Raw genomic sequence first — 26,175 nt, forward strand, 5'->3', positions numbered from 1 at the left:
TTCAGTGGCTGACCATGACAATATCTTTGAAAAATATTGGAATGCAAGAGGTCAAATGACTTTATTGTCAAATGCTTGGCATTAGGAAATAACAACTTTCTTGCCTGCTTGACAAATGGCAGAAGAATTAATTCACGACTTCAACCCCTTTTCGAGACAGCCAGTTAAGTGATTTAGGTGGATTTGGGAACAGTACTTGCAAGATGGTGGCATCTCTGTACAAGTGTACCAATTATGTCTTTAAATAAACTATAAAATATTTTCCAATTAACTGCAAATTCGGTTATCCAGCACTGGCTCTTTTATCCCATAGTTGCCAGATATAAGGAATTCTACTGTAATACGAAAAGGAGATGTGCCCCAGAAATAGTAATTTTTAAATCATGGCTCATTTTTGTTAATACCACCCAATAGCTAAGATGACTATACGTGGTAGTGATATATATATTTTGTGCTGTTAGGCTAAGGAACTGTTGATGGGGAACTTCATCTTCCAACAGGATGGAGCACGGCTCCACTGACAGTGAGGTGTTAGAAATTAGAAATTATCTCGACTAAACACTTCCACAGCACTGAATTGATCATGCAATAGACAGCAGCAGCGCCTTGCACGGTAGTCACCAAGGAGCCCTCATCTCACACTGTGCGACTTTTTTCTTTGGGGACTTGTGAAAGACAAGGCTTACGTCCTCTAATGATTTAGGAGAGTTGAAACAATGCATCACGAGAGCTGTGACAAGTTTCGATGCAGGTATGTTATACTAGGTTTGGGATAAACTAGACTATTGTCTTAATGTGTGCCATGTGATACAGGAAGCACATATTGAACATCTGTGAGTTCCCAAAGTAAACTTATAAAACAGTGTAAACCGATTCTTAATAACATTAATAGTTTTGGATTTATAGAACATTAAAAGTGTCTATTTCTTCTGTAGTAACCCTGTATATATATAAGAGCTTCTGGCTATAGTCCATGAGGTCCCGGGTTCGATTCCCGGTTAGAGCACAGGAATTTTTCCTTAAAGGGGATTATTTCTGTGTTCGTCCATGGTCTGGAATTTAGGTTAAGTTTAGATTTAAGACCTCTCCTGGCACCACATTATCATAATCATCCTATCACATCATCGGGGTAATGTAACTCCGCCTTCCAGGCACCCCAACCTCAGAAGTGTGTTACAATTAAGCCACAGCCAAGAGAGAAGACCAGAAATATCGAAAAGACAACCTGGTGGCATTGGATAAAAAAAAAAATATATATATATATATATATATATTTTCCTCCTGTTGAGTCGAAAAGAGATGCACTTGTATTTTAATTGAAAAAGGAGACAAACAGATGGAGCAAGATGTTGAAATTTATAATTTTATTAAAATATTACGAAAATGTGTACTTCTATCGAAATCTCCTATGTGATTTCTTATGCAGTGTCAGAATATCTCCCTTATTATTTGTAAAAGTAAATCCATGGCGCTACAGCCCTGAAGGGCCAAGTCCGACCAGCTGGCTGCTGGCCTCACGTTCACATGCCGAAGCAGAGGTGGACGATCATCCAACCAGAATGGAGGTATCGTGTGGTTAGCATGATGATCCCCCAGCCGTTATAGCTGGTTTGCTGAACCGGATTTTCGCTACGTAGCGTAGCTCCCCAAGTGCATCATGATGCTGGGTGGGCACTGGTCCCGTACACTGGCCGAAATTTCATGAGAAAATTTCTTCCCCCATGAGGACTCGAACCAGCGCGCATTCCGTAATGCGCGTCCTAGGCAGGATGCCTTAGACCGCGATGCCACGTGCGGGACCCCTTATTATGCAAGTTGTAAATTAAATAGATTTATAATGCTGTTCATCTCCACTTCAAAGTCTGAACAAAGTGTGCAATACCTTACAACATACTGATGAATCAGGCTGAGCTATGTTTGGAAGCCGCAGTACCTTGCCGTGTTTGGGGTCGTCGTGATTGATTCCTCTGCCTGGTATAATGATCCTCCTCAATTGCCTGTCCACTATCAAACTCACTCCAGCACTGCTGTGTTATGGAACCACTGTAAACACACACATGCTTGTTTACTAAAGCAGCTCATTTGCTTCAATGTGTCTGACACTCCATATTCACTATTTTAACACACTGAAACACACACAGCACTGAGAAATGCAGGAGACAGGGAGGTAGAGCTCCTATGTCGATAAATCACAAAAAGGTTATGTGATCAGCATCTTTCATCCAGAGTCTGTAGGGAACTGGCCAACAAGAACATGGGAGACATTGAAGGATGGATGCGTCCTACCACTAGATGTTATAATAGTACATAATTTTCATACGAGCATCTTAATTATCATTATAGGCAAGTTTCATACGACTTTTTATGCTCGACCATATTTCTAACTTGAAATTATTCATAAGTATTCATATTATTCTTATCTGACTGGGGAGCGGAAGTGACCTTGTGCAATATCTCGTAAATTGTGAGATGTGCACAGACGCGAAAGTATTGATTTTTTCCGAGGAACAAATGTCATTGACCTTGATATAATCTAAAGAGTAAACTAAATATTAATATCGATATAACATTGAAATTAAATTAGACATTGAAAAACGAGATGACAAATTGAATTTATTTCAATATTATTTACAATTAACGCTAATTATTATAGTAACAGAACATAACCTTCTGCGACAGTATTGGATTTCCAGCCTCCGTGACGTTTCGCTAGTTGTCTTTCGATTGCATTTCCGAGAATAATCGATACTTGTGCTTTCATATTGCTTTCTGATTGGTGGAAAACCTGAACTTTAATGAAAAGGTGTACTTTTAATGAGGTCCATTAAAGGGCTGCTACAAGGTGTATAATTACTACATTTCGGCATGGTCGAGCATAAAAATATTAGTAAATATTTTAAATGTTTGTGTTCCATTCTGGGGCATAACACTAAACGTGATTCTTTTCAAATGAAGTTATACATATTCATAACATAATAATGCGATCCAATCTATCATTTCCCTGGAAAATACAGCCATAGAAACCGCAAAGTGCAAAAAAATAAAAGAGCCTTCGGATGCTAATGAAACAATTACATTACAATGGATATTAGGACACACTGTCAGGTCTTTGCCAATGAGCAAGCAGACATCCTAGCTAAGAAATATTTCAAATGCAGATAGAAGACACTTCATATACCACTGTCAAATGAGACATACAGAACATTTTCAAAAACTATCATATTAAACAACTCAAAGCCAGAACATTGCACAGTGGAAAACCTTAATTCTAGATCTACCAGAATGGCTCAAAAGGACTGCAGTGGTGCTCTTCCGACTACAAACAGGACATGAGTGCCTAACAAAACACCTTTTTCGAATTGGAATCATAGAAACACCTTATTGCTCCCTGTGTAAACAGTAAGAAGAAATGGACTGACAGTACCTTAAAATTTGCCCAGCTTTAATTGGTGTCACTGGGGGGGAAATGATATTGAGAAGCAAGAAACAAGATGGAATATTAATCCAAGCCTCCTTTCTGTACTCGTTATTTCTTATTTACTGTGTTTGACTGAAGTTTTGTGGTTAAAGATCTCATATCGATGTACCAGCCATTTGATATAAATAAATAACATAATAATTACAAATACTATGCTGATATAATTTGTGATGTTTGCATTGGCACATCACTGTGCCAGCATTTCTTAAATTGCCAAGCATACTGTTTACAGAACCTTCATTCCAAGAGCTGACTGGAGGAATTATGTATGTTTAATTTTCAATAGTCTTCTTCTGCTTTTAATATGAATCTCAACCCAGCATTCTTCAATATAGGTTTTGCGATCATTTTATGTCTCATAATTAAATGCCTTTACGCAAGTATTCCTCGCAAAATGATTTTTCTGCTTCTTAATTTGTGAATCAGGTTAAATTATTATTGGCGAATTACATGAAATCCATAGACAAGAATGATTGTCGTCAGGGAGACAGTCTCACTTGCCTTTTCATTCCCTGGTGACGAAAAACAGCATATCGAAGGTGCTGAACAGCAACCTCTTATGTCTGAAAAATTTAATTTTAAGGAAGAGTGAAAAAAAATTAAATATCTTGATAAACAAATATCTGACATAGGAGGATATTTAAATCTCTTCTTGTAAAGTCTGTATTCATGCCTTGACTTAAGATGAGTTTGCAGAAGATTCGGGAATATTTCTTCGATAGGAATCAAGAGACATCTAATTCTGTTCATTTTTTTTTTACATACGAGGTTGCTGTTCAACACCATCGATATACAGTAATTTCTGAGACATTTATACTGACACATGTCTGCATTTAAATTTTAGCTTTATTAATCATTTAAAATCAAGGATATTCGAAAGCGGTACTGGGTATATAACTGATTGTACACAAAGAATATTACAGTATATCCAGAAACTATGGGAGAAAACTAGCACAGTGTCTACGAAAATGTGAAACAAAAATTAGTTACTTTTTAGTTACCACAACTTAATAATGCACGAAGAAAAAAATTAATCATACTTCACTTATTTTATGATCTGTCATCATACTTGTTTCTTAAGTTCTCTGATCTTCATTTCAATGGCCACACAGCCAACTTCTCTTCCAGCATTCTAGACTGTATTAGACTCACATTATGTAATCGCTGATTACCGATAACCACAGCTCAGGCAGCGGCACCAAGATTAAATAAGTTAACTAGAACAACGTGGATAGTTTCGTTACTTTCGTTAACAATTGCTTAAATTAGTTACCTTTTGATTACTTTCGTTACCATAGACATCTTGGATAACCAATTTTGCCAGTTAATTGGAAAATAATTTTATAGATTATTTAAAGACATATTGGTACACTCATGCAGAAGTGTCATCATCTTGCAACTGCTGGTTCTAAACCTACCTAGATTGCTAACTGGTTATCTCAGAAGCTTTAGGGACTAAGGCTGTTCATCACTTGTCAAGCAGACAAGAAAAGTACATAACGCTCACATAACAGCTGTTTCTGCATCAAAAAATGGTGCATAACATCATCATTATGTAATAATGTCACACTCAGTATGTATACTGCAGATCTATATACCATATAACAAAAGTATGTGGAACTAACACAGTTCTAGCCCACTTTCAAATAAAATTTGATAACTCAATCCCAAGGGAAAAAATGGAACTCTCTGCATCAAAATCCACAGTTAATTCCCGATTTACCACGAAAATCGTCTGTAGCTGCATTTAGATTGGCAACAGGCCATGATTGTTTGGCCAAACACCTGCATAGAATTGGAATATATCAGTCCCCTAACTGTCATTGTGCAACTCAAACCAAGAAATAGATTCGGAACACCTCAAAATCTGTGCTTCAGTGGCTGGTCATGATAATATCTTTAAAAAATATTGGAGTGCAAGAGGTCAAATGACTTTATTGTCAAACGCCTGGTATTAGAAAACAACAACAACTTTCAAATGGTAGCTTCTGACCTCACTTCCCAATGTGAAGTTAGTGATCTTGGTAAGTTTGAAATCTCTGGTTTGTGCACACAAAAGCAGCACATAACATCGGCATTTTGTGACAACTTCACACTCAGTTTGTATACTGCACATCTACATAGAATATAACTGAAATCTGTGGAGCAAACACGATTCTTGCCCACTTTAAATATGGCAGTTTTCAGCCTCACTTCCCGATGTGACATTAGAGATCTAGATGCCAGTTTCTTTGTTTCACTTATGTGCACATCGATAACACTTAACTGTCTGTCCCTCGTATTTTCATTTTTCCCTTTCTATTATTCAAAAGTACTGCTGTCTTGGAACTGCTGGTTATTTGAGTGCCAGAAACAAGCAGATCCTGTGTATTGGACAAGATAAAGAAGAAAATAAATAGATCGGTGAAATCATTTATACATTACTTAGTAGAATAACATAGCATAAAGTCAACCACATGACAGCCAAATCGGCCAAGAGGGTGGCGAGAAGTTAAGGTTTCCACATTTACAATTGGCATTTAATGGCAATAGGGATGCCAGTTCTATGTTCCTGTCATCTTTACCCCCAAGGAAATGCCTCTGGTACTCTGTTAGAGGCTGAGTAGACCCCAAGACCAGCTAGCAGCTGGAAGGATTAGCTCAATTGAAAAATCCATGACTCCATTGGAAATCGAATCCCCAATCTTCCGGCTTGCCGCATTACGCATTAAGGCTCAACTCTGTTTACCTCTTCAAAGGAAAAATTTCCGATCTTTATATTTCCATTTCGTACAATATTCTGATCACAAGACATCATATACTTTGTCTTTTCGGGATTCACTTCCAAACCTATCTCTTTACTTGCTTCAAGTAAACTTCCCGTGTTTTCCCTAATAGTTTGTGGATTTTCTCCTAACATATTCATGTCATCCGCATAGATAAACAGCTGATGTAACCCGTTCAATTCCAAACCCTCTCTGTTATCCTGACTTTTTTTATGGCATATTCTAGAGCAAAGATTTTTGATATTATATCATTTTAAATTTTGTTCAACTATTATTTGCCCAAATATCTTTTAACAACACAAATACTTAATGTCAGGGGGAAAAAAATGACAGAGGATTCATAGGATCCCTGCAATTGCGTGAAACGTTTATGCTAGGTTGGGTGTTATTGTGATATTTAAACTTAAAGGAATTGGTTATTATTTATAAGGATTGTGAATATAATTGAGTGAAATAAATTTAATGCAATTTATGTTTTGTACTATTAATGATTATTTGACCTTTATTTCTTTATTGAATATATAATATATATGTACAAATATTTACAACAGAATTACTGCATGTCATCCAAATTGATTTGTTGGAAAGACATCAGTATAAGAGAAATATAATTAAAGCAAGAAATCAAGTCTATACCTCTAGAAAACACCATAACAATGTAAGAGTCTGATCCGTTGCTAAGCAAGTGACATCAGAATAGTGTGACATAACAAATTGCCGTTGCTAAGCAAGTGACATAAGATGTTGAAACTTCTGTAACATATTATTCATTTGACCTTTGAGCATAAACGTTTCACGTTAAAAATTAAATGTGAGAAAATTAACTAAGTAATTTTCTTTATCACTCACATTTTGAAGATTTACTTGTTAAAAAATTAGTGTTTATGTTTAATGTATTTTGCAACAGTTCAGTTTCTTTATCATGTTATGAATGATACATATTACCATTTACAATTCATTTTCTTGAACTTTCGCTTCCTGGATTACACACAAAACACATTCTCCATAATCCCAAAATTAAAGCATTTCACTTGAATTACATTTAACACAGATTAAGTAGGTATATTATACAGGGTGGAAGTGATATAACTATGCACACTGAAGAATGTAATAAAAAATTTTAAAATAAATATAAAAAACCTATTACACATTTTGCAATTAAGTGCATGGTTAATTAGAAAATTACGCTGAAAGTCTGCATAGTTTGGTAACAGTGATCGACGGCTCACCCATGAAAACACAAGCAAATTCAGTCTGAAAAGCAGCTTTCTGTCCCTTCACTCCAGTAAGATTGCCAGACTTCCTAATGGCAGGATATAATATATAAGAAAATCATCCATTATATTTAAAAACTGACAGGGATAAACATTTCTTATCATCTTCTCAATGATAACAGTAAAAATCAAAATTGTACAGATAGTACTTATCGAATAAAACTGTGCTAAAACTTAGAGGAAAATTATTTTTTCTGAGAAAAGTATTCATTTGTGACTAATACAGAACTTTAAATCATTGATTCTGGATGGATAAGACTAATCCACTGCTGTAGAGTAACAATTAGCATGTCCGTGAAATGAGCAGGCCCAGGTTCAAATTCTAGTTGGGACCAGTTACCTATTGGGTATTTTTTTTCCGAAGTTTTCCCCTCAATCAATTGAAGAAGAATTGCAGGGCAACTTTAGGCATTAGACCTCGAACTCATTTTTTCATTCATTAATTTCAATTTCATCTATAAACTTTCAATTGTTTCAGGTCGACTGAGGATGCAGCAGATATTATTTGCACACAGATGACACCTACTTGAAATAGAAAATGTAGTAGAAAAACATAATAGGCCTACTTAGGTCCATTCTACAAGGCAGAGGGTTCAGGTCCATGCAGATCTGTTTGAAGGCAATGTTACATGTCATCAAGACTTGAGTCCAGGTCACTACATTGCACTCTTAACATTAGAATTGCCATCTCGGGTGATAATACAATTGATCACAATGTCATCGATGAGTTCTTCAGTTTGATATTACTTATTTTAATTTTTAATTAATAATTACATGATTACATCACTTTTTTTCCATTATCATAATGACAGGAAACATTGCCTTTTTAATGATATATGCTTTATGATACAATACGCAATCAAATTCGACTTCAATTTCCTCACAGCTGTTTGTGTGTTTCTTTCCTGGATATATAATTTTTTCGTCATGAATATTTTCTAATTTTGATTCTCTAAGTTTTTACACGTCATGAATTCAGACTTTCCAGTAACAGCAGTGCATTATGTAGCATGAGATACTTTAATTTTCTGGTTGACTTAATTACATTTCTGATTATTTGACGACCCCCGCTATGGTTAGTAAGTATCTGTTAGTACTCTGTTGAAGATCTCACAGCATTAACACATGTAAATCACATGGTAGAAGGAAGAATATCTATACAGACTGTACTCCATTGTCTAGACCAGTGGTATTCAACAAGGGGTACACAAAGACATGCTAGATGGTACATAAATATTATTTCATGATAAACTCTGAATGATCAGAGTCAGATTCAGGGCTAATCACAAGAGACCTGGATGTAAGATCGTACAATTTTTGAGCACCATATTCTCTCCTTCCCTCTCTTTCTTTTATAATAACGAGCAGTGGCAAGATTTAATTTTTAATTTCAGACAAATATTTCTTTCCAAAACAAATCATTATTTCCTAGTTATAGCATTCCTTGCTCAACATCTTGCAGCTGTGCTCGTTATGCTAATTACTTACTTACAAATGGCTTTTAAGGAACCTGCAGGTTCATTGCTGCCCTTACATCGGTCCCTATCCTGTGCAAGATTAATCCAGTCTCTATCATCATATCCCACCTCACTCAAATACATTTTAATATTATCCTCCCATCTACGTCTTGGCCTCCCCAAAGGTCTTTTACCCGCTGGCCTCCCAACTAACACTCTATATTTGCATTTATGGATTCGCCCATACGTGCTACATGCCCTGCCCATCTCAAACGTCTGGATTTAATGTTCCTAATTATGTCAGGTGAAGAATACAATGCGTGCAGTTCTGCATTGTGTAACTTTCTCCTTCTGTAACTTCATTCCTTTTAGCCCCAAATATTTTCCTAAGAACCTTATTCTCAAAGACCCTTAATCTCTGTTCCTCTCTCAAAGTGAGAGTCCAAGGTTCACAACCATACAGAACAACTGGTAATATAACTGTTTTATAAATTCTAACTTTCAGATTTTTTGACGACACTCAGGAGGAAATTAAACGCAGACTAAATATGGGAAATGTCTGTTATTATTCGGTTGAGAAGCTTTTGTCATCTAGTCTGCTGTCAAAAAATCTGAAAGTTAGAATTTATAAAACAGTTATATTACCGGTTGTTCTGTATGGTTGTGAACCTTGGACTCTCACTTTGAGAGAGGAACAGAGATTAAGGGTCTTTGAGAATAAGGTTCTTAGGAAAATATTTGGGGCTAAGCGGGATGAAGTTACAGGAGAATGAAGAAAGTTACACAACGCAGAACTTCACGCATTGTATTCTTCACCTGACATAATTAGGAACATTAAATTCAGATGTTTGAGATGAGCAGGGCATGTAGCAAGTATGGGCGAATCCAGAAATGCATATAGAGTACTAGTTGGGAGGCCGGAGTGAAAAAGACCTTTGGGGAGGCCGAGACGTAGATGGGAAGATAATATTAAAATGGATTTGAGGGAGATGGGATATGATGATAGAGAGTGGATCAATTTTGCACAGGATAGGAACCGATGGTGGGTTTAAGTGAGGGCGGCAATGAACCTTCGGGTTCCTTAAAAGCCATTTGTAAGTAAGTAAGACTGGATGACAAAAGCTTCTCAACCAAATAATAACACGCATTTCCCATATTTATTCTGCGTTTAATTTCCTCCCGAGTGTCATTTATATTTGTTACTGTTGCTCCAAGATATTTTAATTTTTCCACCTCTTCGAAAGATAAATCTCCAATTTTCATATTTACATTCCGTAGAATATTCTGGTCACGAGACATAATCATATACTTCGTCTTTTCGGGGTTCACTTCCAAACCTATCGCTTTACTTGTTTCAAGTAAAATTTCCGTGTTTTCCCTAATCTTTTCTGGATTTTCTCCTAACATATTCACGTCATGTATTCTAGAGAGAAGTTTAAAAGGTAAAGGTGAGTGCATCTCCTTGCTTTAGCCTACAGTGAATTGGAAAAGCATCAGATAGAAGCTGGCCTATACAGACTCTGCTGTAAGCATTGAGACACATTATAATTAATCGAATTAATTTCTTGGGAATACCAAATTCAATAAGAATGTTATATAAAACTTCTCTCTTAACCGAGTCGTATGTCTTTTTGAAATCTATGAATAACTGATGAACTGTACCCTTATACTCCCATTTTTTTCTCCAAGGGCAGTATATTAATTAACAATTTATAAAATATATAATCAATCAGATAATTTTGCTTTGTTATAATAGGTGTCAACTTATTCATTTACTATTTGTTTTATATAATAAGGAATAATAAATTCGTTATTTTACACTTTCATTACACTTTTTACGATTTAATATTTGTGTTTTAATGCATTATTTGTAATTAATTTAATTTACTTTATATGTAATTATTTAACAGTCTGCTATGCATGGAAAACTTTGGGGATGCAAAGTTGATGACAAATTATATCTGAAGGTATGCGAAAGAAAAAAGGTTGAATACCACAGGTCTAGACCACTCAAAAGATAAGCTGCCCGATTCTCAGTTTCATCATCCACATTGTAAACTGCTGTGGCTAGTTAGCATATTTCCAGCATGTTTTGTTTACGTGTTCGCATAGTACCTACTTCAATCAAATCCAAAGAAAGCCTATATCTAGAATTTCTTGAACGATTTTTAATGTTGTCCAAAAGGAACAAAGAGGATGGCAACCACAGGAGTTTGATTAGAGATCAGAATATTTAACAGGCTTATGCTTTGTGATGACATTATTATTAACTGAACTTACTGTGGACTCTGTTGTATCATATCAGGACTACTAGCAGGAGAAATATGTTGTTCATCTGGTGATATCTCCTCTTCGCAATATTCATTGCATTCAGATGCATGAGCCTGTAAAATACGAAGAAGTTTTAAAAAAAGGTTCAGTTCAATGGCATGGATTTTAGGTGATGGGTGGGACAAGGTCACTGATATGGGCCCATTGTGTTACCTCCAAATATCAGTGTGGGCTAGAAATGGTAAGCACATTTTGCTTGGAATATTCTATCAGGGACTACATCTAAACTTATCCAACCACATTTTAACACACAAATCTCAGATCCAATGATTAACATGACGACTGTTAGATCACCAAGCACAGCTTAATGAAATAAAAGAAATATACTGCGTGCGTCAAAAACAACTGACGATTTTTTTAACTTTAATAAATACCATACCAGCCAGAATGACTGTCATAGTCTTCAGTAATGTTTGGAGTTCTTGTGTCAGCAATTACAATGCAGTGCTTGCAATCCCTCTTTTGTGTCGAATATTGCTAAGATTTGTAAAGACTGTTGAAAGTGTTTACACCAAAATGTTTTAATTTTTTTTCTTTTTAGATGGAGCATTGGTTGATTCAAAAATGCATTGCTGTGGCAGAAATTATTGCTCTGCAACGTGATTTTCAATTCAAATTTCATACATAGAATGCACTTAGTCGCAATGCTCTGCTATTATGGTTTGCAGAAGGATCCATAAAGACATTAATCCTTCAGGATGTCTCCAGAAAATGTGGAACAGGTACGGAAAGCTGTGCTTAATAGTTCAAACAGGTCAGCCCAGTGACATGTTTCAGCTCTTTGCTTACATGACAATAGTGTTCACCTGATCTAACGGTACCCATTTCCTTTGGAATTACCTGAAAAGCAAAGTTCTAGAAACCCACCCATATAACATAAATGAATCAAAAGCAAAAATTCGAGTGCATTCAAGGAATCTCTAATGATATGTTTCAATGTGCAATGTCATTCTTGCCATCTTGGCTGCAGCAGTGTATGGAACAGAATGGAAGTGACTTGAAAGGTGTCATCTATGCAAAAAATAAAGTTATCAGGTCAATCTCCATAGAATTTAACTAAATATATGTAATAAAATACACAGTAATACATCCAGAAATACATAGTTAACGTTTGAATTATATTTCTATTCAAAAACTGCCAGGTGCATTTGACACACCCAGCAAAATATATACAAAAAATGAATGGTTAGAAGAGCCAAAGGAAAAATAAAATGTCAGTATTAATGGAAAAGACAGTGATAAAATTATATAATTTATCCCTACATCACATATTCATTATATATGAGGTCTCGCCTATCTCATAGAATATTACACGACTACTATGAAGTAGCCAATGTGTATTATCATCATTTAATTCGAGAAAAATTCGTTGCGGCACCGGGAATCGAACCCGGGACCTCTCAGCTCTACACGCTGAGTGCTCTTTCCAACTGAGCTATGCCGGGACACGATCCACGGTGCCGGCCGAACTCATCTCGTTGTAATGTTTTACGGCCTTACTAGCTGCACTTTAGACAATGTAAGTCATACATGCAGGGGCGCATATTTAAATGACTTTATGGCCATATTCAACCTTAGTTTGTGACAACTGCTAACAGTTGTGCCGGAACGAATTTTTTTCGAATTAAATGATGATAATACACATTGGCTACTTCATAGTAGTTGTGTAATATTCTATGAGGTAGGCGAGACTTCATATATAATGAATATGTGATGTATTAACTGTTAGTAGTTGTCACAAACTGAGGTTGAATATGGCCATAAAGTCATTTAAATATGCACTCCTGCATGTATGACTTACATTGTCTAAAGTGCAGGTAGTAAGGCCGTAAAACATTACAACGAGAGGAGTTTGGCCAGCACCGTGGATCGTGTCCCAGCATAGCTCAGTTGGAAAGTGCACTCAGCGCATAGAGCTGAGAGGTCCCGGGTTCGATTCCCGGTGCCGGAACGAATTTTTCTCGAATTAAATGATGATAATTTATCCCTACATTACATTAAAGTGGCAGTCTGAGTCCATTTATTTAATTTTATGGACAACAGTGAATAGAGAAAGCCTGCATACACACACACACAATGATGAAATTGTTACGCGAACGTCAATTATTCTTAAATATTAAAGGCAGGAAAATACATCCTTCAAAATAAAAAAAATATTACATACTCTTAAGGCTGGTTCACAATAAACCACGGAAACGACAACGAGAACGAGAACGGAAATATTGTTAAAATAAATGTATTTAAATGTGAACATTCACAATTATCTATTGTGAATGCTCACATTTAAACACATTTATTTTAACAATATTTCCATTCTCATTGTCGTTTCCATTCCCGGTTTATTGTGAACCAGCCTTAACTTATTACAGAAGAAAAAACTAAAGAGAAAAGAGGGGTCGGTCGGCATCAAATGTCTTGGCTGTGCAATGTGTGGCAATGGACAGCTATTCCATATCTCTGAACATCTTGACATCTTACAATGATCGCCAATGTGATCGCTAACATTCATTAAGAATACTGCACTAAAAGATGTGAATGGGAAACGAGAGTATGCAAAGAAAAAATTGCCTCAACATAGTCTTTGTCTACCACAAATTTCACTTGAAATTTCTTTGAGTATAGCACAATAAGTGGGTGAGAAGGGTGAGTAAAAGATGATGATTAGGCAGTGTTTGGTTTTAACATGAAGGTGTTAGAATATGAAGCCACATTAAAATTAAGTCACCTCAATGTCTTTCGGTGGAAATGTCTTTCTGCAAATAGGACATGGCACAAGGTCTTCATCTTGTTCTTTTTTACTACTGCTGCCTCCTGCATCATACACTACCGAGATATCATCTCTTTGGGAAGCTTCATTCTGAAACAAAGACATATTTGAGAATATTTAAAATAAAATCTAGTCATACAGAATGTGGCAGAAACAATGACCCATTTTAAATTGCGCGCCATTGTTGGACACGGCTTCCTAGAGAGTTGATGTTGGTATTAGTGTGTAGTGCAGTTCGAAGCATTGCCAATCAGTATGGAGCATTGGTCAAACAAACATCGTGTGTTTGTAATTGAAACGTTTTTTAAAAGTGGCGATAGTGTCATACAAACACACCGTTTGTTTCAGCAACATCTTGACATTGGCCAGAAAGATAAAGTTCTGTCCCGGAAGTCAATTACGAGATGGGTCCAGCAGTTCAGAGCAACATCATCTGCAGCAAACAAGAAGGCCTCTGGTAAGCCACGTACGGTTAGAACTCCGGACAAGATTGCAAGAGTAACAGCTGCTTTAGAGCAAAGTCTAACACAACCAGTTCGTCGGCATTCACAAGTCCTTAACATCTCGGACAGAAGTGTGCGACAGATGTTGCATTTGGATATGAAGTTCCATTCATATAAGCTTCAAGTGGTGCAACAATTATTGTACAGAGACCTGCAGGCACATCAAACTTTCTGTACACAGCTTCTGGAGATGATCAACACTCAACCTGATTTTCTCAACAAGTATTCTGGGACACTCACTGATCCTCATCCTCAATAATATTGCTTATTAGCCCTGTACGACGTTTCTTCTTATCAAGAACAGAATCTGTTTCTAGTCACTTATTAAATTATTTAACATAATGTTTCGATGGTTGTGTAATCTTTGAAAAGCATTGCTGAAATTTGTAAATATAATTCGTACGTACACTTTTTTCTTCAGTAGACACGTTTCAAAGAGAAAAGGTATTGCTGTACTGAGTCTAACCATGATTAAAAATATGTATTTCTCAACAGAGTTCACACAGCTAACTACCGAGATTGACAATGTAAAGTGTTAGTGTGGTACAAAAACTGATAATGAAAACCCATATATTCTGTCCTGGTCGGACCACAAAGCAAATCTAATTTGCTGTGAGACTGCTATGTCGTAATTAAATGTACAGAATTTTTCTCGACTTCATGTATGAGGTGTGATCATTAAATTTCGAGACTGTGTCTGTTGTGGGCGAAGGGATCACATGATTGACATGTGCGCGCAGCAGACACTAGACGACCTTGAAGAGACGTGACACAAAGTTTCAAAGCACTATCTTCATTGCGATCTGTGTTACACAAAGTTTGTTAGCACGCGCATTTGCGAAATCATAATAGACTCGAAACTGGAGCAGAGAGCCAACATCAAATTATTCGGGAAATCAGCAACCGAAACCGATAGAATGTTGAAGCAAGCCTACGGGAATGAAGCAGTGAGTCAGGCGAGGTGTTTTGAGTGGCATTCGCGTTTTAGAAATGGTAGAACATTGCTGGAGGACAAGAGGCCAGGTTGACCACACACATGCAATACTGCAGAAAATGTAAAAAAATTCGACAATTTGTGCATGACGACAATGCGCCAGCTCACAGAGGTCTTGCAACACGCCAGTTTTGCACCTTTAACAAGATGGTCGTCATTCCTCATCTGCTGTATTCAAATAGCAGAAGGTGCTTGACAGGCTTCAAGAACGCGACTTCCAGGAGGCATTCCAAAAATGGTAGACACCCTGTGATCAGTGTATAGCTGCCCAAGGTGACTACTTTGAAGGGTATGGCAGCCAAATTTAAATCAGGTAATTTTATGGGACAGGTCTCGGAATTTAATGATCATACCTCGTATAATGTTTCCTAGGATATATCACTGCAACATCTGTATAGAATACAATGGAGGGCACTTGAACAAATGCTCCGAAATTCAGATAAGATTCTCTCTACACCTTTAAACAAATAATTCAATAGTTTTGCAAAAGATCACTTGCCAGACGATGCTACTATTTTAGAAACAGTGAAACATTTCGTAACACATCATGATGTAAGTGAACAAATTTCATGGAACAGTTACAATTTGAGAGCATGGTTTATTCCTTAAGAACAAGCAGCCCAAAATAACACTCATTTTTGTAAAATAATCACATGTTATTAAATGAAAATCACACATAAAGAACTAGGTAAGGCAATATAGTAACATTTTCTGAATTTGAACTGAAATGTAAGTAAATTTATCAAACAGATTTGACTCTAAGCAGCTAAGATTTCCTACAAATAATCTTACATTCTTCTAGAATATGTGTTATAAATTTGAGTACTGTATTGCCTACCCAAAGATGTTATACATTTCTCTTGTGAAAATTTTACTAAATTGATTCCACTCATTCTCCCAATATAGTTTTGAAGAAATGATATTTCAGATTTTATTAAATGTCATTTCAGTTATACGTTTTTCTCTCTTATGCGTTTTTTTTTCTAGACCCCATAAAAATGTATAGTTTTAATGAAATTTTACTGTAACTACTATATCAATGAGGTCATTCATTACAAGGTGAAATGAATAATGAGAATGTGTATTATTTGCACGACATTGTTTGCTGAGAGAAATATAAATGGGGACAGACACTTATGGTTTCTATATTACTGTTTACAAGTTCATAGTTCTCACTGCATAGTTTGAACATACCTGCTTTTCCTCCTTCACTTCTTCAATTTCATCAGCTTCTTCTTTGCTCTGCTGAACACGGCGACGACCTTGCTTTCTCAGCTTAAGAGGACCAGGTCTAATTACATCAGAATCCTGTTTTGATCCTGGACGTGACAGAAAGATGTCACCAACACCTTCTGCCTTATCCAGGTCAGCAAATATGTCACTCTCGTCATCCACACCCTCATCTGCAATTTCAGTAGAGTACTGTTTACTACTAGAGCTCTGCATTCCAATAAAAACGACAGACCAAAAGTCATGATATACACATGTGGTTGGTCAGCCACTCCGTACTATATGCAGCAAGCTGGCTATCGTGTGTCTAGACTCCATAGAAAGCAAAACACATGTTGAAGCAACACAGTCGACCGTTTAGACTGAAAATTGTCTTCGATCGATGTGTTTACATTATGCGCTATGGAAATTATTAAACTGGCTGATGCCCTATTACCTGATTAGTGAACCTAGAAGGTATCAGGCTATCAGATTGAATAAAAAATTACAATAAAATATTTAAATAATAAAAAATTATTAAACTAAAATAAAGTTTTAACAAACTATGTTGTCTATAAGAATATAACTGTAAAGTATAAGCAGCACTAAAAAAAAGATAAAAGAATATGTTTGCGTTTATTCTCTAGTTGAGGTTATAGGTTATTTTACGACGCTTTATCAACATCTTAGGTTATTTAGCATCTGAATGAGATGAAGGTGATAATGCCAGTGAAATGAGTCCGGGGTCCAACACCGAAAGTTACCAAGCATTTGCTCATATTGGGTTGAGGGAAAACCCCGGAAAAAACCTCAACCAGGTAATTTGTTCCGACCAGGAATCGAACCCGGGCCATCTGGTTTCGCGGCCAGACACGCTAACCGTTACTCCACAGGTGTGGACTCTCTAGTTGAAAAGAACAGTTACAAGACAGGGTGGTCCAAAAGTCTCGATCCATTTCCATTAATTCGGCAATATTTTCTTTTTATTTCAGTTTAATCAAGAAGTATGCTAACTATTGAAAAACGAATAACAGTTGTTTCTGCGTGATTGCGATTATTAAGCTATGAACAAGTTCTCAGGAGTGTGAATGAAAAATTTACAAACCAGCACCTATTAGAACCAATATTCAGATGTTAGTGAACAAATTCAAAAGAACAGGAACTTTTCTTGATGAAAAGAGTTCCAGCAGACCACAGATCTCTGCAAATGATGTTCCACTACTTCAGCATGCGACTGAATGCAGTCCAGGCACGACTCGCTGCCTCAGTAATAAATTGGACATTTCCAGAACAACAGTCTGGAGAGTTCTACAGTTTACACTCCACAAACGTGCATACCATCTGCAAGTGCTACATCATTTAGAACAGGAAGATTGTGCACCCTATCAGGCTGTGTGCCATGATCTACTTGATGCTGTTGCTAATAAGAATCTAATGAACCATATCCTTTTAAGTGACGACGCTACATTTCATACTTGTGGTCGTGTGAGTAGGCATAACTGTGGAATATGAGCCGACAAGCAACTTAATGCTACTTACGAATGGCAAAGGGATACATCCAGAATTACTGGTCCATACATCATGTTTCAAGAATCCACAGTCATTGGAGTCACAAACTTGAACATGCTTCAACAATTCCTAGAACCACAGCTTACTCAGGATGGTGTTTTCCACTCTGTTGTCTTTCAGCAAGATAGTGCTCCACCTCACTTCGCTATGGTTGTGTGTGACTATCAGAATGAAACCTTTCTGGATCAATGGATCGGCAGAGCTGCATCAAGATTGTGGGACCACCACATTCACCAGACTTAACCCTCACTTAATTTTTTTGCTTGGGGTTTGATTAAGTCCCATGTATACAAGACAAAGATTCGTGATCTTCCTCATTTACGGCAACATATTTACGAAGCAGTAGCAGCTATTACACCACGCAAGCTTTGTAATGTTTTTAGAGCGATAGTACAATGCTCGGAGCAATGCTTCGAAATGGAAGGGGGGGCAGATTGAACTGTACTGAATATTGTACATAGACTTCTGATATGTAACAATCATTAACGTTAGACCATGCTTTCAAAAAAATGGATCGAGACTTTTGGACCATCCAGTATTTTGTAACAGTTGTATTCATAATATCACAGGACAAAAGTAAATACATTAAAGAAACCAAGGAGGAAATTATAGATAACAATGAGCAAAAATTATTAATTTTAAAACCAAATGGCGATTTTTCCACTGCTTCTTTTAATTTTGGAATAACTTCAGCACGAATTTTGATTGCTCCATACTTTATATTTCGTGATATAAACAGGAAGCAGAAATTCATTCTGAAGTATTCATTTTGGAGTTAACTTCACAGTAATTCAAGCTGAACACTTTCCCATTGACAAACAATACAAGACAATAGTTGCAATGTCCTTATGTCGATTGAATTTCAAGCTGTAGGAAACATTATAATTATAAATGATAATATATCTTATGACTCGGTTAAGAGAGAAGTTTTATATAATATTCTTATTGAATTTGGTATTCCCAAGAAACTAGTTCGATTAATTAAAATGTGTCTTAGTGAAACTTACAGCAGAGTCCGTATAGGCCAGTTTGTATCTGATGCTTTTCCAATTCACTGCGGGCTAAAGCAGGGAGATGCACTATCACCTTTACTTTTTAACTTCGCTCTAGAATACGGCATTAAGAAAGTTCAGGATAACATAGAGGGTTTGGAACTGAAGAGGGTTACATCAGCTTCTTGTCTATGCAAATGACGTGAATATGTTAGGAGAAAATCCACAAACAATTAGGGAAAACGCGGAAATTCTTGTTGAAGCAAGTAGAGCGATAGGGTTGGAAGTAAATCCTGAAAAGACTAAGTATATGATTATGTCTCGCGACCAGAATATTGTACGAAATGGAACTATAAAAATTGGAGATTTATCCTTCGAAGAGGTGGAAAAATTCAAATATCTTGGAGCAACAGTAACAAATCTAAATGACACTCGGGAGGAAATTAAATGCAGAATAAATATGGGAAATGCATGTTATTATTCGGTTGAGAAGCTTTTGTCATCTAGTCTTCTGTCAAAAAGTCTGAAAGTTAGAATTTATAAAACAGTTATATTACCAGTTGTTCTGTATGGTTGTGAAACTTGGACTCTCACTTTGAGAGAGGAACAGAGATTAAGGGTGTTTGAGAATAAGGTTCTTAGGAAAATATTTGGGGCTAAGAGGGATGAAGTTACAGGAGAATGGAGAAAGTTACACAATGCAGAGCTGCACGCATTGTATACTTCACCTGACATAATTAGGAACATAAAATCCAAACGTTTGAGATGGGCAGGACATGTAGCACGTATGGGCGAATCCAGAAATGCATATAGAGTGTTAGTTGGGAGGCCGGAGGGAAAAGGACCTTTGGGGAGGCCGAGACGTAGATGGGAAGATAATATTAAAATGGATTTGAGGGAGGTAGGATATGATGGTAGAGACTGGATTAATCTTGCTCAGGATAGGGACCAATGGCGGGCTTATGTGAGGGCGGCAATGAACCTACGGGTTCCTTAAAAGCCAGTAAGTAAGTAAGTAATATATCTTAAATAAAATCTCTGTTAATATAAGACAAAACTATTGCAGTATTCAAATTGTTAATGTTTAACATAAAAATTAAGTCTACAAGAATAACTGTACACTACAGAGGAACTGAAAGAAAATATCGGAACAGAAATTAGAATAACTGCAGATAGAGAAGTTCTGTGAGTGAATGTAAATTTCATTAAAAGATGTCGGGACTGTGTGACCACAGACACCATTTTGGACAAGTCCTGTATCCCAGGATTTTTATCACGAAAAACTACTTCCCCAACACACTATCATATTGAACTGAAGCTAAATGACGTGAAAAATTCCACTAACAGAGGTATATCTTTTGGTATGCAGGATTAGACGTTTTTTTTTTTATTGGGTTATTTTACGATGCTTTATCAACATCTAGATTATTTAGCGTCTGAATGAAATGAAGGTGATAATGCCGGTGAAATGAGTCCAGGGTCCAGCACCGAAAGTTACCCAGCATTTGCTCATATTGGGTTGAGGGAAAACCCCGGAAAAACCTCAACCAGGTAACTTGCCCCGACCGGGATTCGAACCACCGGGCCACCTGGTTTCGCGGCCAGATGCGCTGACCGTTACTCCACAGGTGTGGACAGGATTAGACTTCTGGAATATCTCTATTACATCTATTATTTGTAACCAGGACTTTTTTTATTGTTCGTTACTTTGGAGGACATCAATCAATCAATGGAAAACAATGGAAAATCTCCAACTTGAAAGAAAATAATGATGAGTCTCTGAATCAACCTTACATGGTATTCAAGTGTTGGTTTCCTAATCAACATAGGATCAGCGTATTCCATCTTCTCTTTAGCTTCCTGCTTGTTTGTATTCACGTGGCAGTAAAAAGAATAGAGATCAATACTGTAAAATAATAAAACACCTACTTCTAAGTTTGCTTTATAAACGTTAACATATTGAAAATATAATTCATTTATAAGAAGTGCTAAAATACAGTATAAAGTACAAGAACTCACAAACTTATAGTTCACACAGATAATTTATCAGCATATTGTTATGGCGCCTAAAAAAAGTGTAAATGCATGAATTTCCAAATTCATTGCCCTAGCTTTCGTGACAGAATATAGCAATTATGAAGCTAGTGAATAATCATGTCATCTTCAAGCAACACTATTAAAATTCAATGTATAAGAGAAAATAGGAACAATTTAGGAACACTTTAGATGTCTAGGGGCATATGAAAGATGTCTCACCTTGTACGAATATGTCAGTATCTTTAGAAGGCAGCTTTCCCTTGTGTTTCTTCCACAATGATGATGTTGCTCGTTTACCACCATAACGTTTCCTTAAAACTTTCTTTGAAGGTTCAAAATCTTCATCATGGTCATCAAAGTGTAAATTCTTCGAACCACGTGCAGGATCAGCATTACACATAACTGCATGCAAAACTAAAGATTACTGTACACCCAAACCTCTCTACAGCATGGACACAGAAATAAGATGAACATTCTCTGGAGTGGTTTATCAAGCATGCTTTAACAAGCAACAGGAGCAACGCAAGCAAAGAAAAAAGAATATAACATATTAACTTCACATAAAGATTAAAATGCATTTACCTGATTCTTATTAAAGTATTCTATTGAGTTTTATCAATAACGTCTATCAAAACAAGTTAAAAGAAATACAGAGTATTCATAAAGTTTGGAAACGTAGGCTAATATGTAGGATTATTCAATAGTCACGAAAGATTTGAAAGGTCTCTAGCTTGTTAAGAAGTTCATAGAAAAGTAATAAAGTTTTGTTTATAAAAGAGAGGAATTTATTCAGGTACAAACCAATTTCTGAGAATACGCCTCACTGTTGAGTAGCTGGTCTTGCAACTTGATTCACACTGTATATTTCATATTCTGAATTTTGTCTAATTTCCTAGAGTTCTTGTAAATCCATCGCAGCATTCACATTGTTTTCTACGAACTTTGGTCTACCACAAAGTTTTTTTTATTTTCCACAGAACTGGTCTCTTCAAATTTTTTTATTATAAGCTTCTGCAATGACGACAAATTGCATGGTCCATATCGCAATCCATTTAGAGGTCTGTGCATTGGAATAATCTCTATTACATTCAAATTAATAATAAATAACGCCAATTAGCATTTATAGAGGTAAAACTATTTTTTTCTGAACAGGAATTAAAAAACAATTAGCTCATTCAGGAACAGCTTGAACTGCTGTTTATTTACTTCATTTGTCACAGCAACAATAATGAAAAAATTAAAACAGAAGATTCTGTGAAAATAAACTCCATTATTTTATGAAAAAAAGTATATTATTATTTTTCTTTAAACTTACTTCTTAACAAAGTTAAAGAACTTTCAACATTAGGTTGATATATAGATTAAAAATGCCTCTGACAAAAAATAAATACGTGGAGCTAATGCCTCCAGGCTGGTCACACTGACAGTAGAACTCCTCAATGCAAGTCATCCAAAAAGAGTGTCATTTCCTACAGCACAGACAGTAATGAAATTCAAGGAATCTGACACCATTTCTTGTCCATTTTGTGGAAAATTCATATTGAACAAAGTGAAAAAAAAGATCATAGCACAAGTAATAAACAGCCAAGGGAAATTAATTTGCCAGATGCCTATCAATCTGGGGGTACCTTACAGCAACATCTGCAAAAATTCTCAAAAAGTAGAAATTCCATCCCAAGAAGTCCTGCAAAAGCTATCCAAGGATGATCCTCAACACCCAATGAAAATGGATTTCTGATCAGATGGACAAAAAGTCTGACCTACTGTGGAGGACTAAGCACTATTCAATCACGAGCTAATTTTTATGCAAATAAGATGGTGAATAAAATTAATGTTGTTGTTTTCTAATGCCAGGCGTTTGACAATAAAGTCATTTGACCTCTTGCACTCTAACATTTTTCAAAGATATTATCATGGCCAGCCACTGAAGCACAGATTTTGAGGTGTTCCAAATCCATTTCTTGGTTTGAGTTGCACAATGGGCAGTTAGGGGACTCATATATTCCAATTCTATGCAGGTGTTTGGCTAAACAATCATGGCCTGTTGCCAATCTAAATGCAGCTACAGGCGATTTTCGTGGTAAATCGGGAATTAACTGTGGATTATGATGCAGAGAGTTCCATTTTTTCCCTTGAGATTAATGTGCAATACTAACTACAACACAATCTGGGATGGATGTCCTTTACAAAATAACAGTGAGTTCTGACTGTATTGGTGTGGGACGACATGTGGTGGACACACATTTTGAGACAGTTTCTCATCCAAGAGAACATAACAGACGAGACATACGTGACTAAATTAGGTGACCAATTAGTGTCAGCACTTAACCTGCTAGAGAAAGGTCGGCCAAAATAGTTGTCGAAGAGGTGATTGAATAATATCTCCAACTGAACTGGACAACATGACTGTTGAGCTACACGGTTTTTTTAATTTTTTTTAGTGGGTTATTTTACAATGCTGTATCAACATCTCAGGTTATTTAGCATCTGAATGAAATGAAAGTGATAATGCCAATGAAATGAGTCTGAGGTCCAGTACCAATAGTTACCCAGCATTTGTTCATATTGGGTTGAGGGAATAAAACCTCAACCAGGTAACTTGCCTCAACCGGGATTTGAACCTGGGCCACCTAATTTCGCGATCAGATGCGCTAACCATTACTCCACAAGTGTGGTCACCAGATAACTTCTTATTAGGTATGCTAAAGGAGCAGGCTTATTCAGTAAAAATAAGAGGCAAGATTCAACTGAAACATTAATTCTTATGCTATGATTAACAGAAATACTGCATTAATGCACCACAATCATAACAATTTCGCACAGTGCATTGTGATGTGCGTGAATAATGAGGAACATCACACTGAACATATCATGTAACAAACCAATGTAAACAAATCATGCATAATGTAAATTTACTTGTTTTCAACTACACGGACATAATGTATTAATTTCACAAAAAGAAATATTGTGAAATATTGTTCTTATAAACCAATGTATTCGGTTTTTTCTTCCCTAATGCTGCATATATTGATGTATAGCCATTTATGCCTCTGCTAGGGTAACCAACTTCTGATCACAAAAATATGGAAGACTTGGTGACGGTGAATTTTAGCACAATTTTTAGGGTGTATGAAGCCAGGATTCAGCTTATATTTATAATATAAAACTATCGCTTTAATTATATGCCTAACAGAGGTCTGCATTGGACGTTTTCGCTCGAGTGCCAAGTAGTTCACAGCATAATCCGATAGGTAGCACACATGCATGATGGGTAAAATTGTCGCGAGCGATAAATCCTCGAACGGTATAAGTTGAGCATTAGACATTCGTTCTTGTTACAGTGATGAACTGTGTAGTAACAACATAGATGTTTATCATTTCAAAACTTGCCAGTGTTTAACTAACCTCTCCATAGTACAACTACAAAACTTGCTTTAAAATGTAATATAAATGTTGTAGGCAAATGTTTTATTTTTTTTTTTCCACACAGGAGTGATTTTGTTTTTTCCACATCTGATAGATGTTATTGGATGTAAATGTAATTATTATAAACGGAGAACAGAATCACGATAATGCAAGAACTGTATTAAGTTTTCTAGTAATAATAATAATAATAATAATAATAATAATAATAATAATAATAATAATAATAATAATAATAATTAGTGAATCAATCTTTAGGTCTGTAACAGTTGTGCAGCATGATTATTCGTTTTATTGTATTTTCTGTGATATTATCTCTGTACTAATATTGTTATTAATCTCGGTTACTGCTATATCAATAATATTTTGTAAAACGTTTCTACATTGTCACAGTATATAGGCGGAACACTATGTATGGACCTAACATATTATATATGTGGTAAATCAAACACTGAATAATTATTAATTAGCAATAATAACTGTATACCGAAGTTTTTCATAGTATTTTATTTATAACTTCATGTTACTGTTTTGGTACGTTCCATTGACTGTTCCATTAAATGTTTGTCATAAACGCAGAAAATAAAGCCTTATTTTTACTGTGTGAGCAAAACATATGTGTATCTTATCTGTCTCCTTCCATACAAGATAAGACATGTCGGTGAGACGAGCTTGTACTGTGCTTCTATTTATTACGAGCGTATCACGACCGATCTTATTTCACTCGAGAGTGCGACACTCGACCGAGTTCAAGCGAGCGATTTAACTCCAATGCAGCACTCTGATGCCTAATATAAAATGATTTAGGTCGCAATATTCAGAACAATAATATTATAAAATATGCAAGTTTCTTAGTATTAACTTATTTCTATTTGTCAAAAGGATGCTGCTGAACATTTTTTAATGTTTTTATCTTGGTATGCAAACTGAAAAAAAAAAAAAAAAAAAACACACACACACACACACACACACACACACACACACACACACACACACACACACACACACACACACACACACACACACACACACACACACACACACACACACACACACACACACACACACACACACACACACACACACACACACACACACACACACACACACACACACACACACACACACACACACACACACACACACACACACACACACACACACACACACACACACACACACACACACACACACACACACACACACACACACACACACACACACACACACACACACACACACACACACACACACACACACACACACACACACACACACACACACACACACACACACACACACACACACACACACACACACACACACACACACACACACACACACACACACACACACACACACACACACACACACAC

At 36.3% G+C, this 26,175-nt stretch overlaps 1 protein-coding gene across 5 annotated transcripts in view; it reads right to left on the reverse strand.

Moving 5' to 3' along the window:
• The window catches only part of LOC138704808 (DNA ligase 1-like), an 81,922-nt gene that overhangs the window by 21,877 nt on the left and 33,870 nt on the right, over positions 1-26,175 (reverse strand). The window contains exons 8-12 of one of the 5 annotated variants that reach the window (XM_069833081.1): positions 21,596-21,778; positions 16,764-16,972; positions 14,031-14,162; positions 11,255-11,358; positions 1,934-2,043 (exon numbers count right to left, since the gene is read on the reverse strand). In XM_069833081.1, coding sequence (XP_069689182.1) covers positions 1,934-2,043; positions 11,255-11,358; positions 14,031-14,162; positions 16,764-16,972; positions 21,596-21,778 — 738 coding nt within the window. Of the gene's footprint in view, positions 1-1,882; positions 2,044-6,711; positions 7,547-11,254; positions 11,359-14,030; positions 14,163-16,763; positions 16,973-21,595; positions 21,779-26,175 lie in introns of those variants that run through there. The other 4 variants (XM_069833084.1, XM_069833085.1, XM_069833083.1 and 1 more) reach the window with 4 other exon arrangements.

This window comes from Periplaneta americana, chromosome 8 (assembly GCF_040183065.1).
Source record: "Periplaneta americana isolate PAMFEO1 chromosome 8, P.americana_PAMFEO1_priV1, whole genome shotgun sequence".
NCBI classification, from domain to species: domain Eukaryota; kingdom Metazoa; phylum Arthropoda; class Insecta; order Blattodea; family Blattidae; genus Periplaneta; species Periplaneta americana.